General features: G+C 38.5%; 1 protein-coding gene across 2 annotated transcripts in view; it reads right to left on the bottom strand.

Annotated features, from left to right (window-relative positions):
* Positions 1 to 27,335, bottom strand: part of ASXL1 (ASXL transcriptional regulator 1) — a 67,553-nt gene that overhangs the window by 32,616 nt on the left and 7,602 nt on the right. For both annotated transcript variants that reach the window (XM_033840899.2, XM_073792861.1), the window contains exon 3: positions 26,414 to 26,522. In XM_033840899.2, the coding sequence (XP_033696790.1) occupies positions 26,414 to 26,522 (109 nt within the window). The remainder of the gene's footprint in view (positions 1 to 26,413; positions 26,523 to 27,335) is intronic.

Raw genomic sequence — 27,335 nt, 5'->3', positions numbered from 1 at the left:
AGTTGCGGCTAGTTTAATCTTCTATCCAGACCATTCAGACTTTCTTCACATCAGCAATAAGGCTGTTTTGCTTTCTTATCGTTCCTCTGTTCACTGAGGTAGCACTTTTAATTTCCTCCAAGAACTTTTCTTTTACATTCACAACTTGGCTAATTATTTGGCACAAGAGGTCTAGTTTTTGGGCTATCTTGGGCTTTGATGTGCCTTCCTCACTAAGCTTAATCATTTTTAGCTTTTGACTTAAAATGAGAAACATGAGACTTTTTCTTTCAATTGAACACTTAGAGGCCATTGTAGGATTACTAACTGGCCTAATTTCAATATTATAATGTCTCAGGGAATAGGGAGACACAAGGAGAAGGAAAGAGATGGGGGAACAACTAGTCAGTGGAACAGTCAGAACACACACAACACTTATCAATTAAGTTTGCTGTCTTATATGGGCACAGTTCATGGCACCCCAAAACAATTACAATAGTGATATCAAAGATCACTGATCACTACAACAAACATAATAACAGCAATGAGAAAGTTTAACATATTGTGAGAATTACCAAAATGTGACACAGAGACATGATGTGAGCAAATGCTGTTGGAAAAATGATGCCAACAGACTTGCTTGACGCAGGGTTGTCATAAAACTTCAATTTGTTTAAAAAAAAAAGAAAAGCAACTTCTGCAAAGGACAATAAAGCAAAGTGCAAGGTATGCCTCTATAACTGTATTTCATGTGTTGAACACTGAGCACATTAAGCAGAGACATGTAAGACATAAACAACACCCAAAGGGACCTAACACTACAGAAAAAAAGATCAGTGACCATGAAGATGTACCAACAGAAACTACCCAGAACAAATAAAAGTAAAAAGACTGGAAAAAATATGAATAGCACATCAATAAGTTTGGGAACAACCTCAAGTGGCCAAACATATATGTAATTATAGTCCCGAAAGGTGGAAGGGAGATATAAGAGAAAAATATTTGAAGAAATGATGGCAGAATATTTATCAAATTTGATCCGAGAAACGTAACAAAACCCAGGCAACAAGAAACATGAAACAAACCACATTAAGGCACATCATAATGAAACTGCTGAAAGGCAGTGATGAAAAGAAAATCTTGGGAATTCCCTGGTGGTCCAGTGGTTAGGACTCCATGCTTTCACTGCTGTGGGCCTGGGTTCCATCCCTGGTCAGGGAACTAAGATCCCTGCTAGCTGCACCACACAGTCAGAAAAAAAGAAAGAAAGAAAAAAGAGAAATCTTAAAATTAACAAAAAGGAGGAGAAAAGAACATAACTTACTTAGGAACAAAGATTACAGTAACAGCAGACATCTGATCAAGAATAATACAAGCCAGAAACAGTGGAGCAAGATCTTTAAAGTACAGAAAGAAAAAACTTATCAACCTAGAATTCTGTACCAAATGAAAATATCCTTTAGGAAAGAAGGAGAAATAATTTTTCAGACACACAAATGCTTTAAAATACCAACACCAGCAGACCAGCACTACAAGAAATATTAAAGAAAGTCATTCTGGCAGAATGAAAATAATACCAGATAGACAATGACAAGTACCAGACATGGAAAACATGTAGGTAAAAATGACTTTTTCTTATTTTTTAAATCTCTCAAAAAGATTCTCAAAAAGAATGTTTAAATGAAAAATAATAACAATGTACTATGGAGTTTATAACATCTGTGGAACTGAAGTGTATGACAACAGCAGCACAAAGACTGGGGGGTGGTGGTGAGTGAAAGTATACTGCTATAAGGTTCTTAAATACAGGTAAAGTGGTATAATATTACTTGAAGGCAAACTGTGATGTTAAATATCTATACGATAAGTACTAATGTAACCACTAAAACAAAATTTAAAAGTTCAGGGATTTCCCTGGTGGCACAGTGGTTAAGAATCTGCCTGCCAATTCAGGGAACACAGGTTCGATCCTTGGTCTGGGAAGATCCCACATGCCTCGAAGCAACTAAGCCCGTGTGCCACAGCTACTGAGCCTGCACTCTAGAGCCTGCGAGCCACAACTACTGAATCCCACGAGCCTAGAGCCCATGCTCTGCAACGAGAAGCCTGCACACCACAATGAAGAGCAGCCACCAATCACCGCAGCTAGAGAGAGCCTGCGTGCAGCAACGAAGACCCAATGCAGCCAAAAATAAATAAATTATTTTTTAAAAAAAAGTTCAACTAAGAGACAAAGGGGAATTTAAAATATATATTTTTAAAATCCGTAATGAAAAGAAGGCATAAAAAGAAGAAAAAAAGGAACAAAGAAGAGATGGCACAAACAGAAAACAACTAACAAGATGGTAGATTTAAACTCTATAATGTCAGTAATCACACTAAATGTAAATGGTCTACACATCCCAACAAAAAGGCAGAGAAAAACTGGATAAAAGCAAGACACAATTATATGATGCCTGCAAAAACAAACAAACCAAAATACCCACCTGAAATACAAAGACACAGGCTATACTACCCAAAGTAATCTACAGATTCAATGCAATCCCTATCAAATCACCAATGGCATTTTTCACACAACTAGAACAAAAAATCTTAAAATCTGTATGGAGACACAGAAGACCCCGAACAGCCAAAGCAATGTTGAGGAACAAAAATGGAGCTAGCGGAATCAGGCTTCCTGACTTCAGACTGTACCACAAAGCTACAGTAATCAAGATAGTATGCTACTGGCACAAAAACAGACATACAGATCAATGGAACAGGATAGAAAGCCAGAGATAAACCCACCTAATCTATGACAGAGGAGATCGGAATATACAATGGAGCAAAGATAGCCTCTTCAATAAGTGGTGCCGGGAAACCATGTGAAAGAATGAAATCAAAACACTCGCTAACACCATACTCAAAAATAAACTCAAAATGGATTAAAGACCTAAATGTAAGGCCAGACACTATCAAACTCTTAGAGGAAAACATAGGTAGAACACTTTTTGACATAAATCGCAGCAAGATCTTTTTTGATCCACCTCCTAGAGTAATGAGAATAAAAACAAAAATAAACAAATGGGACCTAATGAAACTTAAAAGGTTTTGCACAACAAAGGAAACCATAAACAAGACGCAAACACAACCCTCAGAATGGGAGAAAATATTTGCAAACGAAGCAACTGACAAAGGATTAATCTCCAAAATATACAAACAGCTCATGCAGCTCAATATCAAAAAAGCAAACAACCCAATCAAAAAAATGGGTGGAAGACCTAAACAGACATTTCTCCAAAGAAGACATAAAGATGGCCAACAAACACATGGAAAGAGGCTCAACATCACTAATTATTAGAGAAAAGCAAATGAAAACTACAATGAGGTATCACCTCACACCGGTCAAAATGGCCATCATCAAAAAATCTACAAACAATAAATGCTGGAGAGGGTGTGGAGAAAAGGGAACCCTCATGCATTGTTGGTGGGAATATAAATTGATACAGCCACTATGGAGAACAGTATGGAAATTCCTTAAAAATCTAAAAATAGAACTACTGTCTGACCCAGCAACCCACTACTGGGCACATACCCAGAGAAAACCATAATTCAAAAAGACACATGCACCCCAATGTTCACTGCAGCACTATTTAAAATAGCCAGGACATGGAAGCAGCCTATATGTCCATCGACAGAGAAATGGATAAAGATGATGTGGTACATATATACAATGGAATATTACTCAGCCATAAAAAAGAACGAGATTGGGTCATATACAGAGACATGGATGGACCTAGAGACTGTCATAGAGTGAAGTAAGTCAGAAAGAGAAAAACAAATATCATACATTAACTCATAAATGTGGAATCTGAAACAATTGGTGTAGATCATCTTCTTTACAAAGCAGAAATAGAGACACAGATGTAAAGAACAAATGTATGGATACCAAGGGGGAAGGGGGGGATGGAATGAATTGAGAGATTGGGATTGACATATATACACCATTGATACTATGTATAAAATAGATAACTAATGAGAACCTACTGTATAGCACAGGGAACTCTACTCAATGCTCTGTGGTGACCTAAATGAGAAGGAAATTCAAAAAAGAAGGGACATATATATGTATAGCTGATTCACTTTGCTGTACAGTATAAACTAACACAATATTGTAAAGCAACTATACTCCAATTAAAAAAAAGAGAAACAAACAAAAATATATGTATTTAATTATTCCTATTACCTCTCCAAAAAAACTTTTAAGTGGTATAACTTTTTATATCAAAATAGTTTCTGGTTTTCTAACTGTATTATTCGTTCTACAATAAATTATTGTCTAACTATAAAAAAAAGGAAAAAATATATACTGTGCAAACACTAATCCAAGGAAAGCAGGAGTGGGTATATTATTATGAGATAAAGTAGATTTGGGGGCAAAGAATATTAGCAGGGCTAAAGATGATCATTTCAAAATGACAGAGGAGTCAGTTATCAAGAGGAACCTAAATGTTTCTGTACCTTTTAAAGTGAATTTTTAAATACATGAAGTAAAAACTGATAAAACTAAAAGAAACACACAAATCCACAATTAGAGATTTCAACATCCCCTCCCTATATATAGTTATAACTGCTAGAATAAGTTGATAGAAAATCAGTAAGAATATATGTAGATTTGAAAAATGCTATCCACCAACAAGCTAATCAACATTTACAGAACACACCACCTCACAACAGCAGAATACACATTGTTTTCAAGTACACATGGAACATTTACACAGACAGACTGTATCCTGGGCCAAAAAACAAGCCTCAATAAATTTAAAAGGGTTCAAATCATATAAGGTACGTTCTCTTATCACAACAGAATTACATTAAAAATCAAAAACAGAAAGATCTCTGGATATTCCCCAAATACACAGAAACTAAATATCAACTTCCAAATAACCAAAATTTTAAAGAAGCAACAGAAAAATCAGAAAGATATTTTGAACTGAATAAAAACAAAAACACATCCAATTTTGTTGTATAGATTAAATGCTTAACTTGGAAAAGAGGAAAGGTCTCAAATAAATACCTCAGCTTCCCTCATGAGAAAAATGGGAAGGAGAAAGGAGCAAACCCAAATCAAGCGTAAGAAAGAAAATAATAAAAACAAGAGCAGAGATCGACGAAACAGAAAACAGAAAAACAACAGTAGAAGAAACCAAAACCTGATTCTTGAGATAATTACTAAAACTAATGAAACACCAGCCAGACTAATAAGGTAAAGACAGAAAACACAAATTACCAATATCAGGAAGAGATCAGTGACATTATTACAGATTCTACAAATATTAAAAGGATAATAAAGAAATATTATGAATATCCTTATGAAAGTAATTTTGACAATTTGGATGAAATGGACAAAAACTACTAAAACTCACCCAGGAAGACATAGATAACCTTAACAGCTCTGTATCTATAGAAGAAATTGAATTTATAATTAAAAATCTCCAAGTTCAGGGCTTCCCTGGTGGCGCAGTGGTTGAGAGTCCGCCTGCCGATGCAGGGGACACGGGTTCGTGCCCCAGTCTGGGAAGATCCCACATGCCGCGGAGCGGCTGGGCCCGTAAGCCATGACCGCTGAGCCTGCGCGTCCGGAGCCTGTGCTCCGCAACGGGAGAGGCCACAACAGTGAGAGGCCCGCATAGCGCAAAACAAACAAACAAACAAACAAAAAATCTCCAAGTTCAGATGGCTCCATAGGTGAACTCTATTTAAGGAAGAAATGATACCAATTCTATAAAAAATCTTTGAGAAAAATCTAAAAGGAAAAGATAGTTCCCAATTGCTATAGTCAGAATGTGTCCCCCACACCCCCTTCCAAATTCAAACGTTGGAATCCTTACGCCCAATGTGATAGTGTTAGAAGGTGGGACTTTGAATGGTCATGAGGTGGATTATTAGTGGACTCATGAATGGGGTTACTTATAAAAGAGATCCCACAGAGCTCCCTGGCCCCTTCAACCATGTGAGGGTACAATAAGAAGTCTGCAACTCAGGGGATTTCCCAGTGGTTAAGACCCTGTGCTTCCAGTGCAGCGGGGCACAGGTTCAATCCCTGGTTGGAGAACTAAGATCCCGCAAGCTGCGTGGCATGGCCAAAAAGAAAAAAAGAAGTCTGCAACTCAGAAGAGGGCCCTCACCCTACCATGCTGGCACCCTGATCTTCTAGCTTCTGAAACGGTGAGAAATAAATCTCTGTTGTTTATAAACTACCCAGTCTGTGGCATTTTGTTATAACAACCCAAACAAACTAAGACACTAATTCATTCTGTAAGAACAGCACTACTCTCACGTGAAAAGAAAACTACAGTCCAATACACATCATGAACACAGATGCAAATATTTCCATTGCTAACAAATATTAAATGTTAACAATAGATGAATCTGGGTGTATGGAATAAGGATGTTTTTGTTCTATTTATTTTATCCTTGCAATTTTTCTGTGAGTTGAGAATTATTTCCAAATAAAAAAGTTTTTTTTAAAAGTAACAACACATGAAAATACTGTTAGCCCAGTTCCTGGAACAAATTAACAGCTCAATAAATGCTGACTATAATATAATCACCTACTTCAACCCCTCATATTATATTTTTTATTTTTTTATAAATTTATTTATTTTATTTTTGGCTGCGTTGGGTCTTTGTTGCTGTGCACGGGCTTGCGGCGAGTGGGGGCTATTCTTCATTGCGGTGCACGGGTTTCTCATTGTGGTGGCTTCTCTTGTTGCAGAGCACAGGCTCTAGGCATGCAGGCTTCAGTAGTTGTGGCACGTGGGCTCAGTCGTTGTGGCTCGCGGGCTCCAGAGCACAGGCTCAGTAGTTGTGGCGCATGGGCTTAGTTGCTCCGCAGCATGTGGAATCTTCCCGGACCAGGGATTGAACCTGTGTCCCCTGCATTGGCAGGCAGGTTCTTAACCACTGTGCCACCAGGGAAGTCCCCAACCCTCATATTATAGATGCCGAAACTGAGGCTCAAAGAATTATAAGTAATTTATCCAACATCCTATTAAGTTAATGACTAAAAGTCCAGTCTCTAGAATCAGCCTTTCCCCTACTCCCTGACCACCACAGACAAAATTTCCTAATGACTCACTAACTTGTTTAAAACAGAACAAAAACGGGAAATACATTTCTGGTTCTTTTCCCAGTTATGTCCTAATATGCCTAAAGGAAAAATATCCTGACCACACACAAACAGCCACAAACAGGTTTTGAGTCTGGGTTACTGAGAAGACAGTGAGGGCGCAGACAGAAACAGGAAACATAACAGAAGGATGACTTGGGATGTCAGTAAGAGGACACTAGATGAAGAGAAAGGTGAATCTGTGATACCCGTGGAATCTTTGCATGGAAATGTCCTTTTGGGCGTGCAGATCTGGAGTTCTTGAATTACAGACAGAAACCTGGGCATCTGCCCATTCAGCTGTGATAGCTGGAGATTAGATCACTAGGGACTTCCCTGGCAGACCAGTGTTAGGACTCCATGCTTCTATAGCAGGGAGCGTGGGTTTGATCCCTGGTCGGAGAACTAAGATCCCACATGCCGCGTGGCATGGAGCAGATCACTAAAAGAAAAGTTGTGGTCTATCCCAAGATATATCTAAATTCAGAAAACAACACTGGGCCACTCCAGCAATTCTTTCCCATAAGAACAGCTGATGAGAAAGAACTGTGCTACAACTCAAGGCAATCAAACGCACTCTGATCAATCAAACTATAAAGGGCCCATTAATGATGTCAACTGATACATCCTTGCAGTCTGACACCGTGCTTTGTGTAGCACCATTCTGACAGAACTCAGAAACTTCTATGTTTTAGTGAGTTACACCTGTTTTACAGGATGTAACTGCAAGTGAGCAAATGTGTCACGGATCTTCCAGTGAATATGGCAGACAGGCCTGACACAGCAACACTCGTTTCCCAATCCAAATACACAGAAAAACTGTGCAAAATATAACACATACACATAGGCAAGCCCAAAAGCAAGAAAGGGAAATTCCCTGATGCTAGAAACAAGCTACAAGGCCAAATAACTCATAGGGCTACTAAAACCAGACACAGGGCTTAGGGCTTAGGACAGGTGTTTTAATGCCTGAAAGAAACTAAGAGACAAGGAATTGAAAATGAGTCAAATGCATAAAATACCAAAAGCCACAAAAGAACTAAACAGGAATATCATGAACTCCCATTTGCAGTCCATGAAAAAGAAGTATGCCATATGCCAGAAGTCAAGAGGTGAAAAAGTCACCTCTGAGAAAATGAAACCCCATTATCACAAGTATGAGTTCCAAAAATCACTGTACCCAAGCAGTCCAGGAACGCCAAGCCAAGACATTAGCCTAACCACAGGAATCACACTACAGACACCTGTCAGGTTCAGCAGAAGCTCCAAACTTTCTTACAGGGACACCTCCACAACTTGACTCACATAAAAAAACAAATCCTACAGATGATAGATTTATAAGTCAAAATTAAAAACTATATAAAGAGGGCTTCCCTGGTGGCGCAGTGGTTAAGAATCCACCTGCCAATGCAGGGGACACAGGCTCAAGCCCTGGTCCGGGAAGATCCCACATGCAGTGGAGCAACTAAGCCTGTGTGCCACAACTACTGAGCCTGCGCTCTAGAGCCCGCAAGCACAGCTACTGAGCCCACGTGCCACAACTACTGAAGCCTGCGTGCCTAGAGCCTGTGCTCTGCAACAAGAGAAGCCACGGCAATGAGAAGCCCGCGCACTGCAACGAAGGGTAGCCCCCACTCGCCGCAACTAGAGAAAGCCTGCGCGCAGCAACAAAGGCCCAACACGCCATAAATAAATAAATAAAAATTATTAAAAAAAAAAACTATATAAAGAAATGAGTCCTCAAAGACAGGAAGGATTTTCAGCAGACACAACAAATAGGCAAACTCAGGCCTCCAGATCTAAGTAAAATAGAATAAAGAGGCTTTTAAATAATTATTATTTTTTAAATGCACAGAAAGAAAATTAGAAAGAAAAACCACAAGACAAGAACAGGATAGAATGAGAATACACAAATTTCAAAAAGAATCAGGTAAAAAATCTAGAAATAAAAATGTGACTCTAAAGCTGAATGCTCAGTCAAAACTAAAGAATTAGTAAACTGTATTCTTGATCTGAAATAATCTCACAGAACGTAGCACAAAAAGATAGAGATGGAAAATATGAAAGTATGGAAGACAGAATGAGAAGTTTTAACATGGTGAAGCATCAATAAATATCAACAACAGAAGAGGAAGCAAGAAAGATTATATTCAAAGACATACTGACCAAAATTGAACACATGAGTTTTCAGATTGCCAGGGTAAATTACTCAAATATACACTACAGCAAAACTGCAGAACAATAAAGACAAGCAAAAAGTAGTAAAAGCAACCAAAAGAAAAGAATGATTATAACTAGCAACGGACACCAGACTTCTCAAATGCAACAATGGATGCCAGAAACAAGGGAATGACATCTTCCTATGAGGGAAAATAACAGTTAACTACAAATCAGTACACAAGTAAAATGCCATCTAAGAGTAAAAACAAAGAGGCCTTAAGATACAGAAAGGTAGCTTATACTTACAGATCCAAATTGGAAGTGCTAGATAAATGACGTACATTAATACAAAAGAAAGGAAACATAGAATGAAGGAATGGGATGCAAGAAGCAACGGTAAACCAATAAATTTGGAATATCTCAACATAAATACTAACTTTTAAACATTTTTTAATGCCTGTCTTTGAGAGAGCTAAAAGTAAGGTGGAACTAGAGAAGAGCATGGGAGAGATGAAACACTGAGAATTAAAACACTTGAAAATGCAATTATCGTTTATGAGGAAAGACAGATATTCAGTTTAGGCTGTAAGTATTCAGCCTAAACTGAAAAACGTAAAGGTAACGTATATGATAGAAAGAGAATAAATAACTTCCAAGCCAGCAGAGGGTACAAAAGAGGAATTTTAAAAGCGAGTTCAGACTGCAACAGGGATGAACCCTGAAGACATTATGCTAAGTGAAATAAGCCAGTCACAAAAGGATAAATACTGTATGATTCCACTTATATGAGGTACTAGAGTAGGTCAAAGTCACAGAGACAGAAAGTAGATAGAATACTAATACAGAAAATAGACAAGTAAAAAAAAATATACTGTTAAAGCACAGCTAAAACACTTAAAACCCTGACCATAATATTAAGCCAGAAGTCTCAACAGAATCCAAAACACACATACCACTTCTTTGACACTGATTTAATAAAATGGATAAAATGGGAGGAAACACAATAAATATATTTGGAAACTTACAAAAAAAGTTTTAATTCATGAATTAAGTAAGATTTCATAATAGAAATCTCAAAATATTTAGAACTGGACAAATATGTTAAAAGTACACATGTCGAAACCTGTGGCGCCAGGTACACCAAAAGGGTACACAGAGTAGATACACTCCTTCTCATTCTATCTGGGTTAAAGGACCGGTTTTGGTTTCATCCCCCAACCCATCAAAGACCAATATGTGGTCCTACTGCACAGGACTAGTCCACGTGACTCACTGTGCAAGCCTGAAAACACCCAAGCTGATCTATACACTGTTCTAGAGTGGGGATGAGTCCACCAAGCATACTCAGGTGTTGTGGCAATGCCAAATTGCAATAGAAGTTTCTAAACATTCCAAATTTCTGTACTTAGCTCATCACAGATAGGAACAATAGTTCACAAACTGAGACCAGTCTGTGGATCACACTTTGCTTATTTTTGACAATGGTAAATCCACAAAATACAATGCTAAACATCTGTCAAGAGGAACAATGAATAGCTCTATAATATGGCCATGTGATCTCCTGGACAAACGGTCAAGTAAAAAAAATAAAGTGGGGAAAAGTGTGTAATGATGCCATTCTAAAAAAGGAGGATACAAATGCAAATATGTTGTTTATATTTCTGAAAAGGAAGGAAAATAACAAAAAATAAATAAAATGCTTACCCACAGGGAAAAGAAGCAGGTAAAGGAGATTGGAAAGGAGACAGAATTCATTAAATGAACATTGTGCTGTGTACTGAACCATACATAAATATTTTACATCATTATAAAGCAAAATTAAAATTTATAAATGCAATCTCTAAAAGTAGGTAAAACTAATAAACCAAACTGTGTATCAAGCTGATGGCATAACCACACACAAATGAATTATTTCAAGTGATTTTTAAATTGCAGTGATGTGTTAAATCCCTAGCAAAATATACCTAAGGCCAACAACAACAAGAAAAACCCTTTAGAGTATTCATATTGGTGGTGGTAGTGCTGGTATTGTTATTCTGAGATTATTGGAAAAAGCAAATGAGTAATTATGTGGTTTCACTGGGAACCAGAATTTCCACATAAGAAAGGAGATATACATGTGAAACTGAAAAAGGTCAAGCAAAAAACCTATAGTCTTGAATTTGAATTGGAATTATCAACAAGAACTCATGAAACAGTTTATCTTAAAACACACACACACACACACACACACACACACACACACACACACACACACACACACACACACACACACACACGGGGCATCTCAAGCAGAGCACAGCAGTTTCCTGAGCTGAGACAAGAATCAAAGTTCTGGTTGGCTAAAATGGCTTGAGGTTGCACAACAGAATTCCAGAGAGAAGGAAGCTTTGCAGAAGAATCTGCATAGGGTCTCTGCATATGTATACGGTGAAATTCCATTAGGCTGGGCAATGAATGGCTGAGTAATTCCCAGAGGTAATTCCACCAAACAGAAGGCCTAGAGACTTAGGAGTTACCAACTAGTCAGAGTGGAGGGACGTTGTTAACCATTGGAGGCATCCGGTAGAGACCCCAGAAGGGAAGTATCTTAGTAGGAGAGTTAAATCATCCTTAGAGAAAAGGCTACTCTGACCTGCCCTAACAAAGCTTAAAAAACAAGCTTCAAAGGGAGTAAACTAATCCAAAGGGAGTAACCTAATGACTTGCCAAAATAAAGCCCAACCTCTTGAAAGGAAGATAGACTGTAGCACTGAACATTGTAAAATTCACATTGTCAGCATCCAAACAAAAACTATTAGATACGCCAAGAAGGAGGAGAATATGACTCACAAGCAGAAGAGTCAACAGCAAAAGACCCAGAAATGACAGAGATGGAATTAGTAGACAAAGACTTAAAACAGCTACCATAAATGCATGCACTATGATCAAGGATTAAAAGAATGAACACAATGAGAAAAAAGGAAGATATAAAATAAGAAAAAAAAGGAATTTCTAATGATGAAAAATACATTATCGGTAATGAAAAAATCCACTGGATCAGATTAAAAGCAAATTAGATACTGCAGGAGAAAAGATCAGTAGCAACAGAAAGTATTCAAAATGAAGCACAGAAACAAAAGATTGTAAAAATTAACAGAGCATCAGTGACCTGTGGTATAATATAAAGTGGTCAAACACACATGTCTTTCCAGAAGAAACAGGACGACAGGAAAAAAAAATTAAAGAAAAAGTGGCTGAAAATATTTCAAATCTGACCCACAGATCTGAAAAGTTCACCATGGTACCTCATAATCAAATTGTCAAAACCTATAATACAGAGAAAAATCTTCAAAGCTGCAACAGAAAAAAGAGGGACACATATAAGAATTACCACAAACTTTTCATCAGAAACTATGCAAACCAGAAAACAAAGGATTGGCATCTTTAAAATGCCGGGGGTGGGGGTGGGAACCTTTCAATGTATCTAGATAAAATAGCCTTCAAGGCAAAATAAAGACGTTGTCACACGAGGAAAAGCTGAGAGAATCTGTCACAGCATATCTGCACCACAGTACTGTTAAAGTTCTTCAGAAGGAAGGAAAACAGTAACAAATGGAAACCTGGACCTCCACAAAGAAATGAAGAATACTAGAAATGGTAAATATGTGGGTAAAATAAGACTTTTCCCCCCATTTTTAAATTTCTTTATAAGAATTGTTTAAAGCAAAAGTAGTAATGCTTTGTGACATGTATAACCTATATAGAAGTAGAATGTATGAAAAGAATAGCACAAAGACTAGGAGGGGGTAAATGGAAGAACAGCATCACAAGCATGCTACATTTTATGTGAAATGTATAATACTATTTAAAGGTAGTCTGTGAGAAGTTAAAGATGCATTTTGTAAATAATAAAGCAACCTCTGGGGAAAAAAACAGATATAGTTAATAAGCTAACAGTGATGATAAAAGGGAATATTAAAAATACTCAATCCAGGGGTAAGGTGGTGGGGGGAGGGATAAATTAGGAATTTGGGATTAACAGATACACACTACTATATATAAAATAGATAAACAAGGGTCTACTGCATAGCACAGGGAACTATATTCATTATCTTGTAATAACCTATAATGGAAAAGAATCTGAAAAAGAATAGATATATATGTATATATATATAGCTGAATCACTTTGCTGTACACCTGAAACACTGTAAATCAACTATGCGTCTATTAAAAAAATTTTAATAAATAAATGTCTCAAAGAAATATGAATAAAAAATAAAAATACTCAATCCAAAAGAAGGCAGGAAAAGAAAAGAAGGAAAATAGGACAAAGAGAAAACAAAGAGCTAGATGGAAGACTTAATCCAACCTTATCAATAATTACACGAAATGTATATGGTCCAAGCATCCTAATTAAAAGGTAGAAATTATTAGACTGGATAAAAATAAGTAAGATCCAACTAAAAATATAAAGAAACATGAAAGACATAGACAGGTTAACAGCAAAAGGATGGAAAAATATACCATGCAAAAACTAACTATAGGGCTTCCCTGGTAGCGCAGTGGTTGAGAGTCCGCCTGCCGATGCAGGGGACACGGGTTCGTGCCCTGGTCCGGGGGGATCCCACATGCCATGGAGCGGCTGGGCCCATGAGCCATGGCCGCTGAGCCTGCGCATCCGGAGCCTGTGTTCCGCAACGGGAGAGGCCACAGCAGTGAGAGGCCCACGTACCGCCAAAAAAAAAAAAAAAACTAATTATAAGACAGCTGGATGGGCTATATCAATAACAAAATAGACTTCAGGAAAAAAATAATACTGCCGGGGGAAAAAAGAAAAAATTTTACTAAAGAACAAAAACCTTGAATGTAAGATTATATAGCCACTTTGGAAAACAGGTTGGTTGTTTCTTAGAAAAGTAAACAGTAATTACAACACAACTCAGCAATTCCACTCCTAGGCATCTACCCAAGAGGAATTAAAACGTTTATCACAAGACTTGTCTACAAATATTCATAGCACTACTCTTAGTAGTCCAAAGAAGAAAACAATCCAAACGTCCATCAGCTGAGGAATGGATAAGCAAAACATGGTAGATCCATACAATGGGATATTATTCAGCACTGAAAAGGAACAAATTATTGATATACAGTAGTCCCCCCTTATCCATGGGGAATATGTTCCAAGACCCCCAGTGGAAGCCTGAAACCGAGATAGTACCGAACTCTCTCTCTATATATACTACGTTTTTTCCTATACATACACACCAATGATAAAGTTTATAAGTTAGGCACAGTAAGAGATTAACAACAATAATAATAAAATAGAACTATAGTAAGAGTTATGTAGATGTGGTCTCTGTCTCAAAATTATCTTACTGTACTGTACTCACCCTTCTTATTGTGATGATATGAGATGAAAAAAGCCTACATGATGAGATGAAGTGAGGTGAATGATGTAGGCATTGTGACGTAGTGTTAGGCTACTATTGACCTTCTTCAAGAGGAAGATCATCTGCTTCAGGTAATCCTAGATCACTGAGCCATGACAACATCAGTGGTTGGGTGCCAGGAGGAGATGATGTCGATGGTTGGTGATCACAGGCGGGACAGCACAGGATGGCTCAAGATTTCACCACACTACTCAGTACAGTGTGCAATTTAATACTTATGAATTGTTGACTTCTGGAATTTTCCAGTTAGTATTTTCAGACTGCAGTTGACCACCAGTTACTGAAACTGCAGAAAGTGAAACCTCGGGTAAGGGGGAACTATACTGTACGTTACAAGATAGCTAAATCTCAGATACCTCACACTAAGCGAAGGAAGCCAGACTCAAAAGGCTACATAATGTATAAATCAATTTACATGACATTGTGGAAAAGGCATAACTGCAAGGATAGAAAACAAATCAACAGCTGGCCAGGAGCTGGGGTCGGGAGAGGAACTGACTACAAAAAAGCAAGGGGGTAGTTTCTGGGGTGATGGAACTGTTCTATATCTTAATTATGGTGGCAGTTACACATCTGTATGTGTCTGTCAAAACTCAAAGGACTAAAAAAAAACAAAAAACAAAAAACTCAAAGGACTATAACCGGAAAAGGGTGAATTTTACTGTATATAAATATAAAACTGAATTTTTAGGGGAGGGAGAAGCATGTTTTAGCAAAAGCATTTACTGGAGCAACTGCATTCAAGACACGTATGGCATACCTTTAAATAGCACTGTTAAAATGCCAAATAAAATGTCAACACAAATGTGAACTAAAAAAAAAAATGAATTTTTTAAAAAAACTCATAGAGCTGTACACTAGTACACTGTACACTAATACATCAAAATGGGTGAATTTTACTGTAGGTAAATGATACCGTATTTTAAAAACTGAACAAAGATACTAATTTACACCCACAATACTCAGGCTGTGGAACAGCAGGAATTCTCATGTACTACGAAAGCAATGTAAATTCATACGATTACTTTACAAATTCATACGATTACATACGAAAAACAGCTGTACTACCTAGTCATGATGATTAGGTGCAAAACCTCCTGGTCAGTCCCATTCCTAGCAAGGTACACACCCTAGAGAAGCTACCGAACACATGCGCCAAGAGACGTACAAGAGTATTCAACGCAGCAGTGTTTGTTACAGCGAGAACTAGAAACAACCCAAATGCACACCAAGAGCAGAATGGACAAAGAAATCACGGAATATTCACACCATAAGACAGCATATAGCAGAAAATATGATGTATTTCAATTAAATGCACCAACACACATCAAGCTCAGAAATGATAAGCACAAAGCAGCAAGTGAGAGAAAAATACATACAACGTGATTCCATTCACATAAAGATATTTTTAAAGCATGTTCAGCAATATATACACATGTGGATAAACCTGGAAATAAAAGCAAGGTAATGATTAATATGAAAATTAGAACAGTGGTTATCTTCCACAGGGAGAGAAAGGGATATGCGCAGAGGTTTCAAAGAGTGCAGAGGATGTTCTGTTCTTGAGCTGGCTGGTGGATACAGTGTGCAGTTTATTTCTCAGTTATTATTATCTAAAATAACAAAATTTGCATATATTCTCTTTTGTATAGTTTATATATTTCACAATTTTTAAAAGTTAAAAACAACATATTCTCAAAGTAAGACACATCACACCCAGTAGCCTTCATAGGCATGTTCTACCAAAAAAACCCAAATAATCTCTGTCTTAAAGAGACTACTGCAAAAATCAATGGAGGGAAAACAGCACAGCTTGTTTTAATACCAAAACATGGCAAGGTTTGAAATCAAAATATCAGATCGGTCACTTATGAACACAGATGTAAGAATCCTAAATAAATTATTCATACTCTAAATCCAACGATGTGTTATTTAAAAGAAAACCATGTCAAAGTGACATTTATCCTAGGAATACAAGGATGCTTGAGCACTGGAAAAAATTCTACTGAACTAATTCACTATATTACCAAATTAAAAGAAATAAACTATGATTCATTTACTCACACAAATACTGAGTACCTACTTTTTCCTAGGGGCTGAAGAGACGGCATTAACTAAAATTAAAAACTCCTCCCTGGGCTTCCCTGGTGGCGCAGTGGTTGAGAGTCCGCCTGCTGATGCAGAGGACGTGGGTTCGTGCCCCGGTCCGGGAAGATCTCACATGCCGCGGAGCGGTTGGACCCGTGAGCCATGGCCGCTGAGCCTGCTCGTCCGTTTCCTGTGCTCCGCAACGGGAGAGGCCGCGACAGTGAGAGGCCCACGTACCGCAAAAAAAAAAAAAAAAACTCCTCCCTTAGAGGACTACTTCTAGTCAAAGGAGACATACAATAACAATAAGCAAAACATATATAATATGGTATATCACACAGTGATAAATACCAAGAAAAAAAACGTCAGGCAGGGAACAGGGGGACTGGGAGAGCTATGCGGTCTGGAGGCATCAGGGTGCAATTCGAGCACAGACTTGAACGAGGTGGGGGAGCGAGGCATGAAGGTGTTTGGGGGAAAGCACTGCAGACAGCTGAAGCAGCACAGGCAAAATCCTGGAGACGAATAGCGATTGCATGTTAAAGGATCACCAAAGAAGCCACTGTGTTTGTCAAGCAGAGTGAACAAGGGGAGAGAGGAAGAGGAAGAGAGATGGGAGTGAGGGTGGGACGAAGACGGCGAAAGGGCACTGCAAGCAACTCTAAGGATTTTGGCCTTTACCCTGAGTGAAGCGGGGTGGGAGGAATGACACAGTCTGACTGAACTTTTTTTTTTTTTTTTGCGGTACGCGGGCCTCTCACTGCTGTGGTCTCTCCCATTGTGGAGCACAGGCTCCGGACGCGCAGGCTCAGCGGCCATGGCTCACGGGCCCAGCCGCTCAGCGGCATGTGGGATCTTCCCGGACCGGGGCACGAACCCGTGTCCCCTGCATCGGCAGGCGGACTCTCAACCACTGCGCCACCAGGGAAGCCCCTCTATGAGCTTTTAAAAAAATTTCCTGGCTCCAGTGTTGAGGAGGGTGGCAAGAGCAAAGTAAGGAGACCAGTTAGGAAGCTATTACAGTAATCTAGGAGATACTGAAAAGACCCAAGCAGATTCATCCCCTAAATTCCAGACAGGCTCAGAACTTAAACCAGGTACATGGCAGACAAGGATGAGGTATGGAATTGAGAACATGGGAATTGCTAAGTCTACATTAGGAGGAGATGGGCACCCCTACTCCAGTACCATACATCTAAGTGACAACCAGCACCTACTGCTGCAGGAGACAAGTGAAGCCACAAAACCACAATACACTGAAGTTCCCGCTAATATTTAAGAGTCAAGAATAGCCCTCAACCAAAAATCATCAGACATTTGAGTAAGACATGCGGAGTGCAAAAAGACCCACACTAAAGCATATAATCATGGAAATAAGATCCTAAAAGTTTTCAGGGAGAGGCAATAGAAAAAAGAAGGCAGGCAAACACAGAATCTCAGGAATCAATACGGCACTAGATTTCAAAGGCAACACTGGACATTACTTTTTCTTTCTTTTGAGAAAACAAAGCTTACACTTTGGAGGTTTTCAAACACTCCATTCCCTGAAAAAGAGATCCTGATAAACATTCTGTACTACATGTTTCAATTTTAATACTAACAATTACTATTCTGAACCAATTCTACTGTTTGGCATAGAGAACTGCTACCAATCAAGTCATAACAACCTCCTTCTATGCTTTTTCCACTGCATTTATCTAACAAACATTTTTAAGCACCTACTGTGAGAGATGCTGAGGATATAGCCCAGAACAAAATAATACAGATTCTCTGCCCTAAGACCTGGTCAGGAGAGACATCAAACAATCACGCAAATAATTATATAATTATAAAGTTGTAAGTGAAAAGAAGTAAAGTTCAGGGCACAACAGGAAAACCCAATTTAGAGAGACGGCTCCTCTAAGGGACTGAGATTTAAGTTGATACTCATTAAGTTGAGCCAGGCAGAAGTGGAGAGAAGAGAGTTCCAAATAGAAGACCCTAAAACTGGAAAGAGCTTAAGGAATTCAAAGAACTGAAAGAAGGGCAGTGTGACTGAGCAAGGTTTGGATTTTTTGGTAAACACCATAGGAAACCACAGACTTGAATCAAATAGAGATGTGTCATGATCAAATTGTTTTTTAAAAAACCCCTCTGGCTGCTTTGTGGATTACAAAAGAGCAAACTGGATTCTAAGGAGGCAAAAGTGAAAGCAAGTAGACCAGGCAGGAGCTATTTCAGTAGCTAGCGTACAAGGATAACTTAGACTAAGGTGGCAGTGGAAATGCAGACCAAAAAAAAATAAGGAGTTTTAAAAAAATTGTCAGGAGTTAATTTACCAAAGAAAAGCTGGCATAAAGAGCCAAAGAGAAAACTAAAACAAAAGGATTACCTGACTGGAAAAGCACACATTTCAAAGCCCATCTAGTACAACTGAATCGAAGAAGACAGCATCTTCCAGAAGAAAATAGACATCTTTTTTGGCTCCCTGTTCTTCTCCTGCCTCATGATGCACAAAGAATTTGAAGTCATTCTTTCAGAACCTTGAGTATGCATCTCACATATTTGAGAGCCAACTCATTTGGGAGAAACTTAGAATATCCTGACCTGTCCTCCGTCTGTTAAATACCAACCTCTCAAATAACCGAAAACATGACTTCATACCATTTACTTAAACTCTCTCAGGCTGTTTCCCCCATTAGTACAGGAGTAGGAAACACATTTACGTTTCAAGAGACCAACGTGAGCAGTACGATGCCTGTCTGGAATATAGTTAGCACTCGATTAAGCATCAGTTTCATCTTTTCTACCAGATTATGTAAACTAGAATAAGAAGCAACTTTCTGACACTAAACAAGTTACTCAAACAACCCTCCCCAAAAGTCTGATATGAAGGATTGAGAAGAGATCAAACGCAGTTTTCATACTGGCTGACCACAGGAAAGTTTAAGCATTTTTTCACACAGTCCCAAGGAAGCCTGAAGTACATACAAGCTCCTCATTTTCCTAGAACCCTGATGCTTTAAAATAACACTTAAAAAATGTTTATAACCTTTTTGTTAAAATATATATATACTGCTTTAGAAACCTTGAAATTATCATCCTGCCCACCCCTCTGAGCTATAAAAAATAATTCCAGTGGTAGTGCTTTCCAAACCTCTGTCCCCTGACCTTTTATCATTTACCACTTCATTCTTACAGGGCTTTGAACTTCTGGAGGTAGCGGGACAAAAGGCTGCTCACCTCTTAGGCAAACCAGAGTCTAACCAGGGCTCCATTAACAATCAAGTCCTCTTTTCTCCCTGAGCTTGCTGAATATCCTGTCAGACAACAGAATACCCCATTTTTCAAAGGTGGATCCAGGCGGCCCTTGAGAATTACTCCAATAAGGAAACTTTTACCAAATGACGGGTCAAAGCCTCCATCAAGACCAAACTACTGCTACCACTAACCAGAGTAAATGGTACTGCTCTACTAAGTAGGCCTTCTATGCAGTACAGAGTGGGAAAGGGTTTGTAATAAAACAGTCAGCCTCCAGTAAATACCAAATGCATCACAAAAGAACAGGAAAGAAAAATATCCAGGGCCGACTTACTTTTCACACAAAATAGTCTAGATGCTAAAATGTGAGCACAGGAAGGATCTTCACTGAATTTTCACTCTAGGAGGTTTTCAACAGAGCTCCTGGGTCTGGGAAAGATGCCTTGGGTGCTTGGAGAATGGGATAGGGATGGCAGAATCCACGACAGATGGAGAAGCGGGGTCTTCATGCTTGTTTCAACCAGAGCAGTTTCACAGTCATCTACATCATGCAGCTCCATTTCATGATATGAAAGGTTTTACACCTGAAGTATTTAAATGACCAATCTATTTCAACTTCTCAGTGTTAGAGACAAAGAAGTATAAATGGAGATATTCCATAGGACCTGAGGCACTATGCTGGACCCCAGACCTCAAGCTGACTCCAGTGCTCTTACTACCACCATATACCACTCACTCTGGTACAGAAAAGAATGACCACGATCAGAAATGCCAATATGATTAATGCAGAGGGCAGAAATTCAAACCAACCACCCATAACTGAAGAGTACAAATCTAAGGACATGAAAAGCTACTTTTGCTTAACAATTATAAGAATTTTCATTACGAGAATAAAACTAACATTCTGAGAAGTATCAAGGCACTCATAAGACGCTTTAAAAAGATGAAGTAACCAAAGATCCTAAAACCTGAAGAAAAACTCTTTATTCTGAATTGGCATAATGAAAAGAAATCAAACTCAAAAGGTAGGGCCGTGGGTTTTAGTCCCAACTTGGCCAAATGCATTTGTTGCAAGGACACACGGTCATGGGTAAACCTAATCTGTCAGAAGTTCAGTTTTCTACCTGCAAAATGCAAATGAACCGGATGATTTGAGAGCCCCTTCCACACTAAAATTCTAGAATTCTACGCACTAAAAAGATCACATATTTGATAAAGCTAACACGGACTATAAAAGACATCATCTAAAAACGTCACTACCATTTTATATGAAAGAAATTCTTTTTTCTAACAAAGATGATGACCAAAGTTCAAAACTAAAAAGAATAACATGATACCTAAAAGATACCTAAAACATTCAAACTGTTTCTAATGGCTCAGTTTCTGCCTTCAGCAATTAGAAGAACCACATTATGGCCACAGCCTGGGAAAGATTTCTTTCTTTTTTTTCTTTTTTGCCACACCACGCATGGCATGTGGGATCTTAGTTCCCCAACTAGGGATCAAACCCACGCCCCCTGCACTGGAAGCGTGGAGTTTCACCACTGGACCACTGGGGAAGTCCCAAGATTTATTTCTAGTGTCAGCAGATTCTTTCACAGATTAACGTAGAATTGCTCTAAAGAGAGCAAGAAAAAAAAAAAAGGGTTCTTAGAAGTTGCCTTGCTGAGAAGAAAAAATAACCCAGAATATGCATATTCTATAATAAAACATATAAAAGAAAGGTAGACTACAAGGAGAACTAGTTGGCTTAAGATATTGATGATGCTATCTTCTACTTTCCATTCAGCCAATATTTATTACATTATGTACTATTTGCCAGACACAGGAGATACAGTGAAAACCAAGTCCCTGCACTGACATTCAAGTGGAGGGAGGCTAATGATAACCAAGTAACCAAACAAACAAGGTAGGACTGTGAAACAACCAAAACCCTCATAATGTTGTGGAACTGGAACTACCGTTAGAGAAAGCCTCACTGAGAAGGTACTTCTGGACTAACAACCAAATGACAAGAAGTTACCCCAGAGCTTTCCAGACATAGGGGCTAGCAAGTGCAAGGGCTCTGAGGTGGACACAAGTTTGGGGCCTTTGAGAAACAGAGTAAATGAAGGCCAGGGTGGCTGAAGTATAATGACCGAGGAGAAGGTGCCAGGAGAGATCAAAGAGGTAGGCAAGGGCCACGCAGGACAGTGGATGATATGACTTGCATTTTTAGAAGCCAACTTTGCTTGATGCGTACCTATCAAAAATCAAAATGGATTCTGGTCCTGCCTCGCAAATGACAGACTCTATGATTTGACTGTATGGAAGTCTCCTCAGTATTTAATGGTAATATAAATAGTTCTGGAATCACTGCAAGTGTGGAGTTGTATATGAAAAACTTAATTGTAGATCTATAAATAACATTGTGAAACTGCAAAAATTACCTCCTTCTCGTCCTCCATTTGCTTTTCTTTTATTTGCAAACAGTGAATTTTAATGGATGGATACTTTAAGTGTAGTCATTTATTTTTTTACCAAGAAGATCTTTTAATACTTTAAAAATATATATTCTACATACTAAAAAGATTCAACTGGACTTGTTAGTTGAATTAAAGGACCGCCCTAAGGCTGAGCCCTCTATCACTACATAAGGTATAATAAAGTGCAAATGGCCATGACACTTTGACTTGAGCATCATTCCACAATAAAACTGAACAATGTTCAGATGACTGCAGTCATGACTGACAGTGAGTGCTGCAATGACAACTCACAACCCAGGTTAAACTCACCAATGACACAAACACCTAGTCACAAAAGCAAAGTAGTTCAGCATGACAGTCATAAAAATGTAGAACACTACAAAGGCGCTCTCACTGGTTTTACAAGGATGGGAAATTCCAAGTGTAAAAAACAATATAAATCCCACCTCTAACCAGGCAATGATGGACACTGACAGCTGACTTCAGGAAAAGCTTAAGAAAAGCAACTCAAAACAAGAATTCAAAGCATGGATAGATTTCACCTCTCCCACACATCCCTGAGTACTAATTCTAAGGCCTGATGCAAGCATCTACATATAGTGTCAAATGTACCATCGCATTACCCAGAACAACTTTTATCAGAGAAGGAACCCTGTGGCATGCCCCCAAAGACTCCAGCTTATCAGTAAAGCTTTGGTAACCATAGATAAGTCCACACAAATGTATTCAGAACTGAAAAAACTCCTATTTTCAACTAAGTAGTGAAACCACATGGTTTCTGACGTTGATGGCCCACTAGAAGAGATTTCCAGGCAGTGGGGAGAAAAATACCAAGCCATTCTGCACATGCTTCTCCTTAACACATGAGAAACAGACCAAAAAAATGCCACAGGACTTCTCTGGTGGTGCAGTGGTTAAGAACCCACCTGCCAATGCAGGGGACGAGGGTTCGAGCCCTGGTCCGGGAAGATCCCACACGCCGCAGAACTAAGCCCACGCGCCACAACTACTGAAGCCTGCGTGCCTAGAGCCTGCAAGCCACAACTACTGAGCCTGCACTCTAGAGCCCATGAGCCACAACAAGAGAAGCCACCAAAATGAGAAGCCCGCGCACCACAACGAAGAGTAGCCCCCGCTCGCCACAACTAGAGAAAGCCTGCGTGCAGCAACGAAGACCCACGCAGCCAAAAATAGAGAAAGAATATTTTTAGAACTAGAAAAAAACTGAATATGGACTATATATTATATACTACTGTATCATTAAGTTTCTTGACTATGACAATGGTATTGTGGTTATGTAGGACAATGTCCTTGCTCCTAAGACATACATTCTAAGATACGTAAGGGTGAAGTACCAGTACTAGTTGAACACTTTTAAATGGTTCTGGGAAAAAAAGCATATATATGTAGAGAGGGATAAAGCAAATGTGGCAAACTTGTAACAATTAGGAAGAAAGCAAGATAGGTGGGGTGTTCAGTGTAGTACTCCAATTTTTCTGTAGGTTTGAAATTTCTTCAAATGAGGATAAGAAAGGAAAAAATGCACCACCTTGTACTTTATTCAGCAGACCTGGGTCCTCGGGTGATGAGGATAGGATGGTAATCAGCTGGTTCAGATTTTTGGTATCCTTTCTTATCCATTCCCAAATAACAATAAAGTAAATGCCTGCACAACTTCTGGAAGATAGTGTGGTGATAATGAGGCAATTAATAAGACTAATCGATACTTCAGACTCTCAAGGAGCCCTGGGAGGGGCGGGGGCAGTGGTGGAGAATAAGGTGTGCCTGTATGTATCAATGCCATCATGGCAAATATATTAACTGAATACAACAAGCAGTAAAGCTATAAGGAAATTTTAATCCAATTTTTTCAAATATTATTAACATAAATTATCATTTAGGTTACAAATCGCAGAATTTATGGGCTACCTTCACTTTCCCTGCTGCATTTTACTTTCTGTTGCATTTGCACATATCGCTTTCTAACAGGTCAAAATGTTAAAAGAGACACGCACGGATAGCACGCACGGATGATCAACCAAGCTAAAAGTCTACCAGGGACTTCCCTGGTAGCGCCAGTGGTTAAGAATCTGCCTGCCAATGCAGGAGACACGGGTTCGAGCCCTGGTCCAGGAAGATCCCACATGCTGCGGAGCAACTAAGCCTGTGTGCCACAACTGAGCCTGCGCTCTAGAACCCACAAGCCACAACTACTGAGCCCACGTGCCACAACTACTGAAGCCCATGTGCCTAGAGCCCGTGCTCCGCAACAAGAGAAGCCACTGCAACGAGAAGCCCGCGCACCGTACCGCAACGAAGAGTAGCCCCACTCACCGCAACTAGAGAAAGCCCACATGCAGCAACGAAGACCCAATGCAGCCAAAATAATAAGTAAATAAATTTATTTTTAAAAAAATTTATTAAACATGGACTATGCCAAGAATTCTGCCCAGAGCCAAATTACAAGGACAAATGAAACTCAATTCCTATCCTTAAGGTATCCATAGAAATAGGTATTTCTTCTCCCTCTTAAAAGAGAAATGTTCCACTAACAGGCACATTTGTAACACATATAATACACACAACTATAACTGTACATAATTACCTATAATTACAATATATTTAATAATATATAATAGAAAAATGCCATTAACAAGCAATTAAGGATAAGGAACCTAAAGGAATATCATAAAGGGTACCATTTATTAAGGACTGACTGTCAGAGATGCATACACCACCATAAAGAGGGGTTAAATCTGTCCCAGGTGACAAAGCTAAATTTTGAATTCAGGGCTCTGACTCTTCCAAGGCTCAGTTTCTGACATTACATTATGCTGCCTTTTAAAGTCTGAAATACTACAAATAAAAACAACATAGAGAACAGCACAGATATCTGAACATAAGATACATCTGATGTGTACTTAACGATCAAGTTTTATGACCACAGGTTATATAGTTGGTATTTGTTCGAGTGTTTAATTTTTAATTAATTAAAGAAAACAAGTCTATCAAAAACAAAACTAAAAGAGAAAAGTCTGTTTATGGACTACTGCAATTTATAACGACATTTTGGAAGATTATAAGGATCAGCATCAAATTTTCAGTTTCTCACCATCAACAGGTTAACTATGTCTAAATTAGGAGTCAGCAAACTACACCCCCAAGCCAAATCTAGCCCACTGCTTCTTTTTATAAATAATGTCTTATTGGATCACACCCATGCCCATTCGTTTGTGCATTCTCTGTGGCTGTTTTCCTGCTTCAATGGCAGAGTTGAATAGTTACGATAGAGACAGTGTGGCCCACAAAACCTACAATATTTATTTTCTGGTCCTTTACAGAAAAAAATCTGCCAATCCCTGGTTTAAATGATGTATATCACAAATCATAGAAAAATAATTAGCTTGTTCATTTCAGCTCTATTTAAGCTTACGAATTGAACCTGATTTAAGTTCTCTTGCTTTGTAATTAGTGTCACTTGGTAAATGCTGAGTTTTTGAATTTCCACAAGTATTTTCACATTTCAGTTATTTTCCATAGACTAGGTCTTACTTGGCTGTCCAGTAATTTATCCTTCACATATTATTACAAACAAAACTATAATTAAGGCACATTTGCAATTACCCCCACACATACTTATCCCTCTATTGCATACAATCTGCAGATATAAACAAGGAAAAACTGAATACAGACACAATAGCTGATATGACTAAATAATTCCTAATACTCTGTTCACACCAGAACACCTCAATGCGCTATTTCAGAAAAACAGCATCAGCATCACCTGCCTGCCTATTAGAAATGCAAATTCATGGGCCACATTCCAGACCTGCCAGTGATTCTTAGGAACACTAAAAGCTGAAGAACCACTGCACTAAAGTAGAGTTTATATTACTTACCTTGAGTGTAAAAAGGCTGATTCGGCCAGGTAGTTTATAAAATAACCCCTCTCCTCCTCTTGAATTGGAATGTAGCATGGCATTAAGACATGCAAGAGGGGATGTCCCACTGTAAAAACATACAAGGATGGAAGGTGGTCATACAAATCAATATGTCTACTTACTCAAAGCTCTAATACCCTTTAACTCACTCTTAAATCAAGAAAAAGAGGAAGAAATATAAAAGAAAACATCCCATGACAAGAATTCTACTTTGAAAGTGGCAAAAGAGCAACAAATGAAATTCACATAAATCACACCCAGAGAGCTCTGGGATAAGACATGCTATCTGATATCTCCACTCCATACCTGACAATTCTTTAGTGCCTTTTGACAATATGAACCAAACTCTCAAGAAATTTAGAAACACTACACAATGATTTTTCAGGTACACTCAGGAGTTTTGAAAAAAAAATTACCCAATATTTTTATTTACCCAAAATATTTAAATTAAATTTTAATGTTAATTAAAAACAAAACCGAGTTTCCTAGCATCTATATTCCAACCTGCGTATCATGCTCAGAAACTGCCACATAACATTTTCAACACAAAAACCACAGGATCACTGGTGCTGTCCCAAGAAAATAAGCACACTTTTTTTTTCCAGTTAACATTTTCTAATAAACACACAAAAGGAACAGTATTTCATTTGCTTTTTCTCAGTTGGGAGGGGGGAAAGATGGGTTTTATTTTATATCTACCCAGGAGCAATCATTTAAATTTGAATATAGAAAGTCACATGGATTTAGTACCCAATAATGCTCAAACATTAAACCAAAAAGAGATAGCATGCTAAGTTAGATCATGGTCCCTGCTACAACAGTAGGTCGCAAAACAATGACAACTCATGTGAGTTAGCGACTACTTACTAAATCTTAAAAC

The sequence above is a fragment of the Tursiops truncatus genome, chromosome 15, assembly GCF_011762595.2.
Source record: "Tursiops truncatus isolate mTurTru1 chromosome 15, mTurTru1.mat.Y, whole genome shotgun sequence".
NCBI classification, from domain to species: Eukaryota; Metazoa; Chordata; class Mammalia; order Artiodactyla; family Delphinidae; genus Tursiops; species Tursiops truncatus.
The sequence above is the reverse complement of the archived record's forward strand: the minus strand, read 5'-3'. Positions and strand labels throughout refer to the sequence as shown.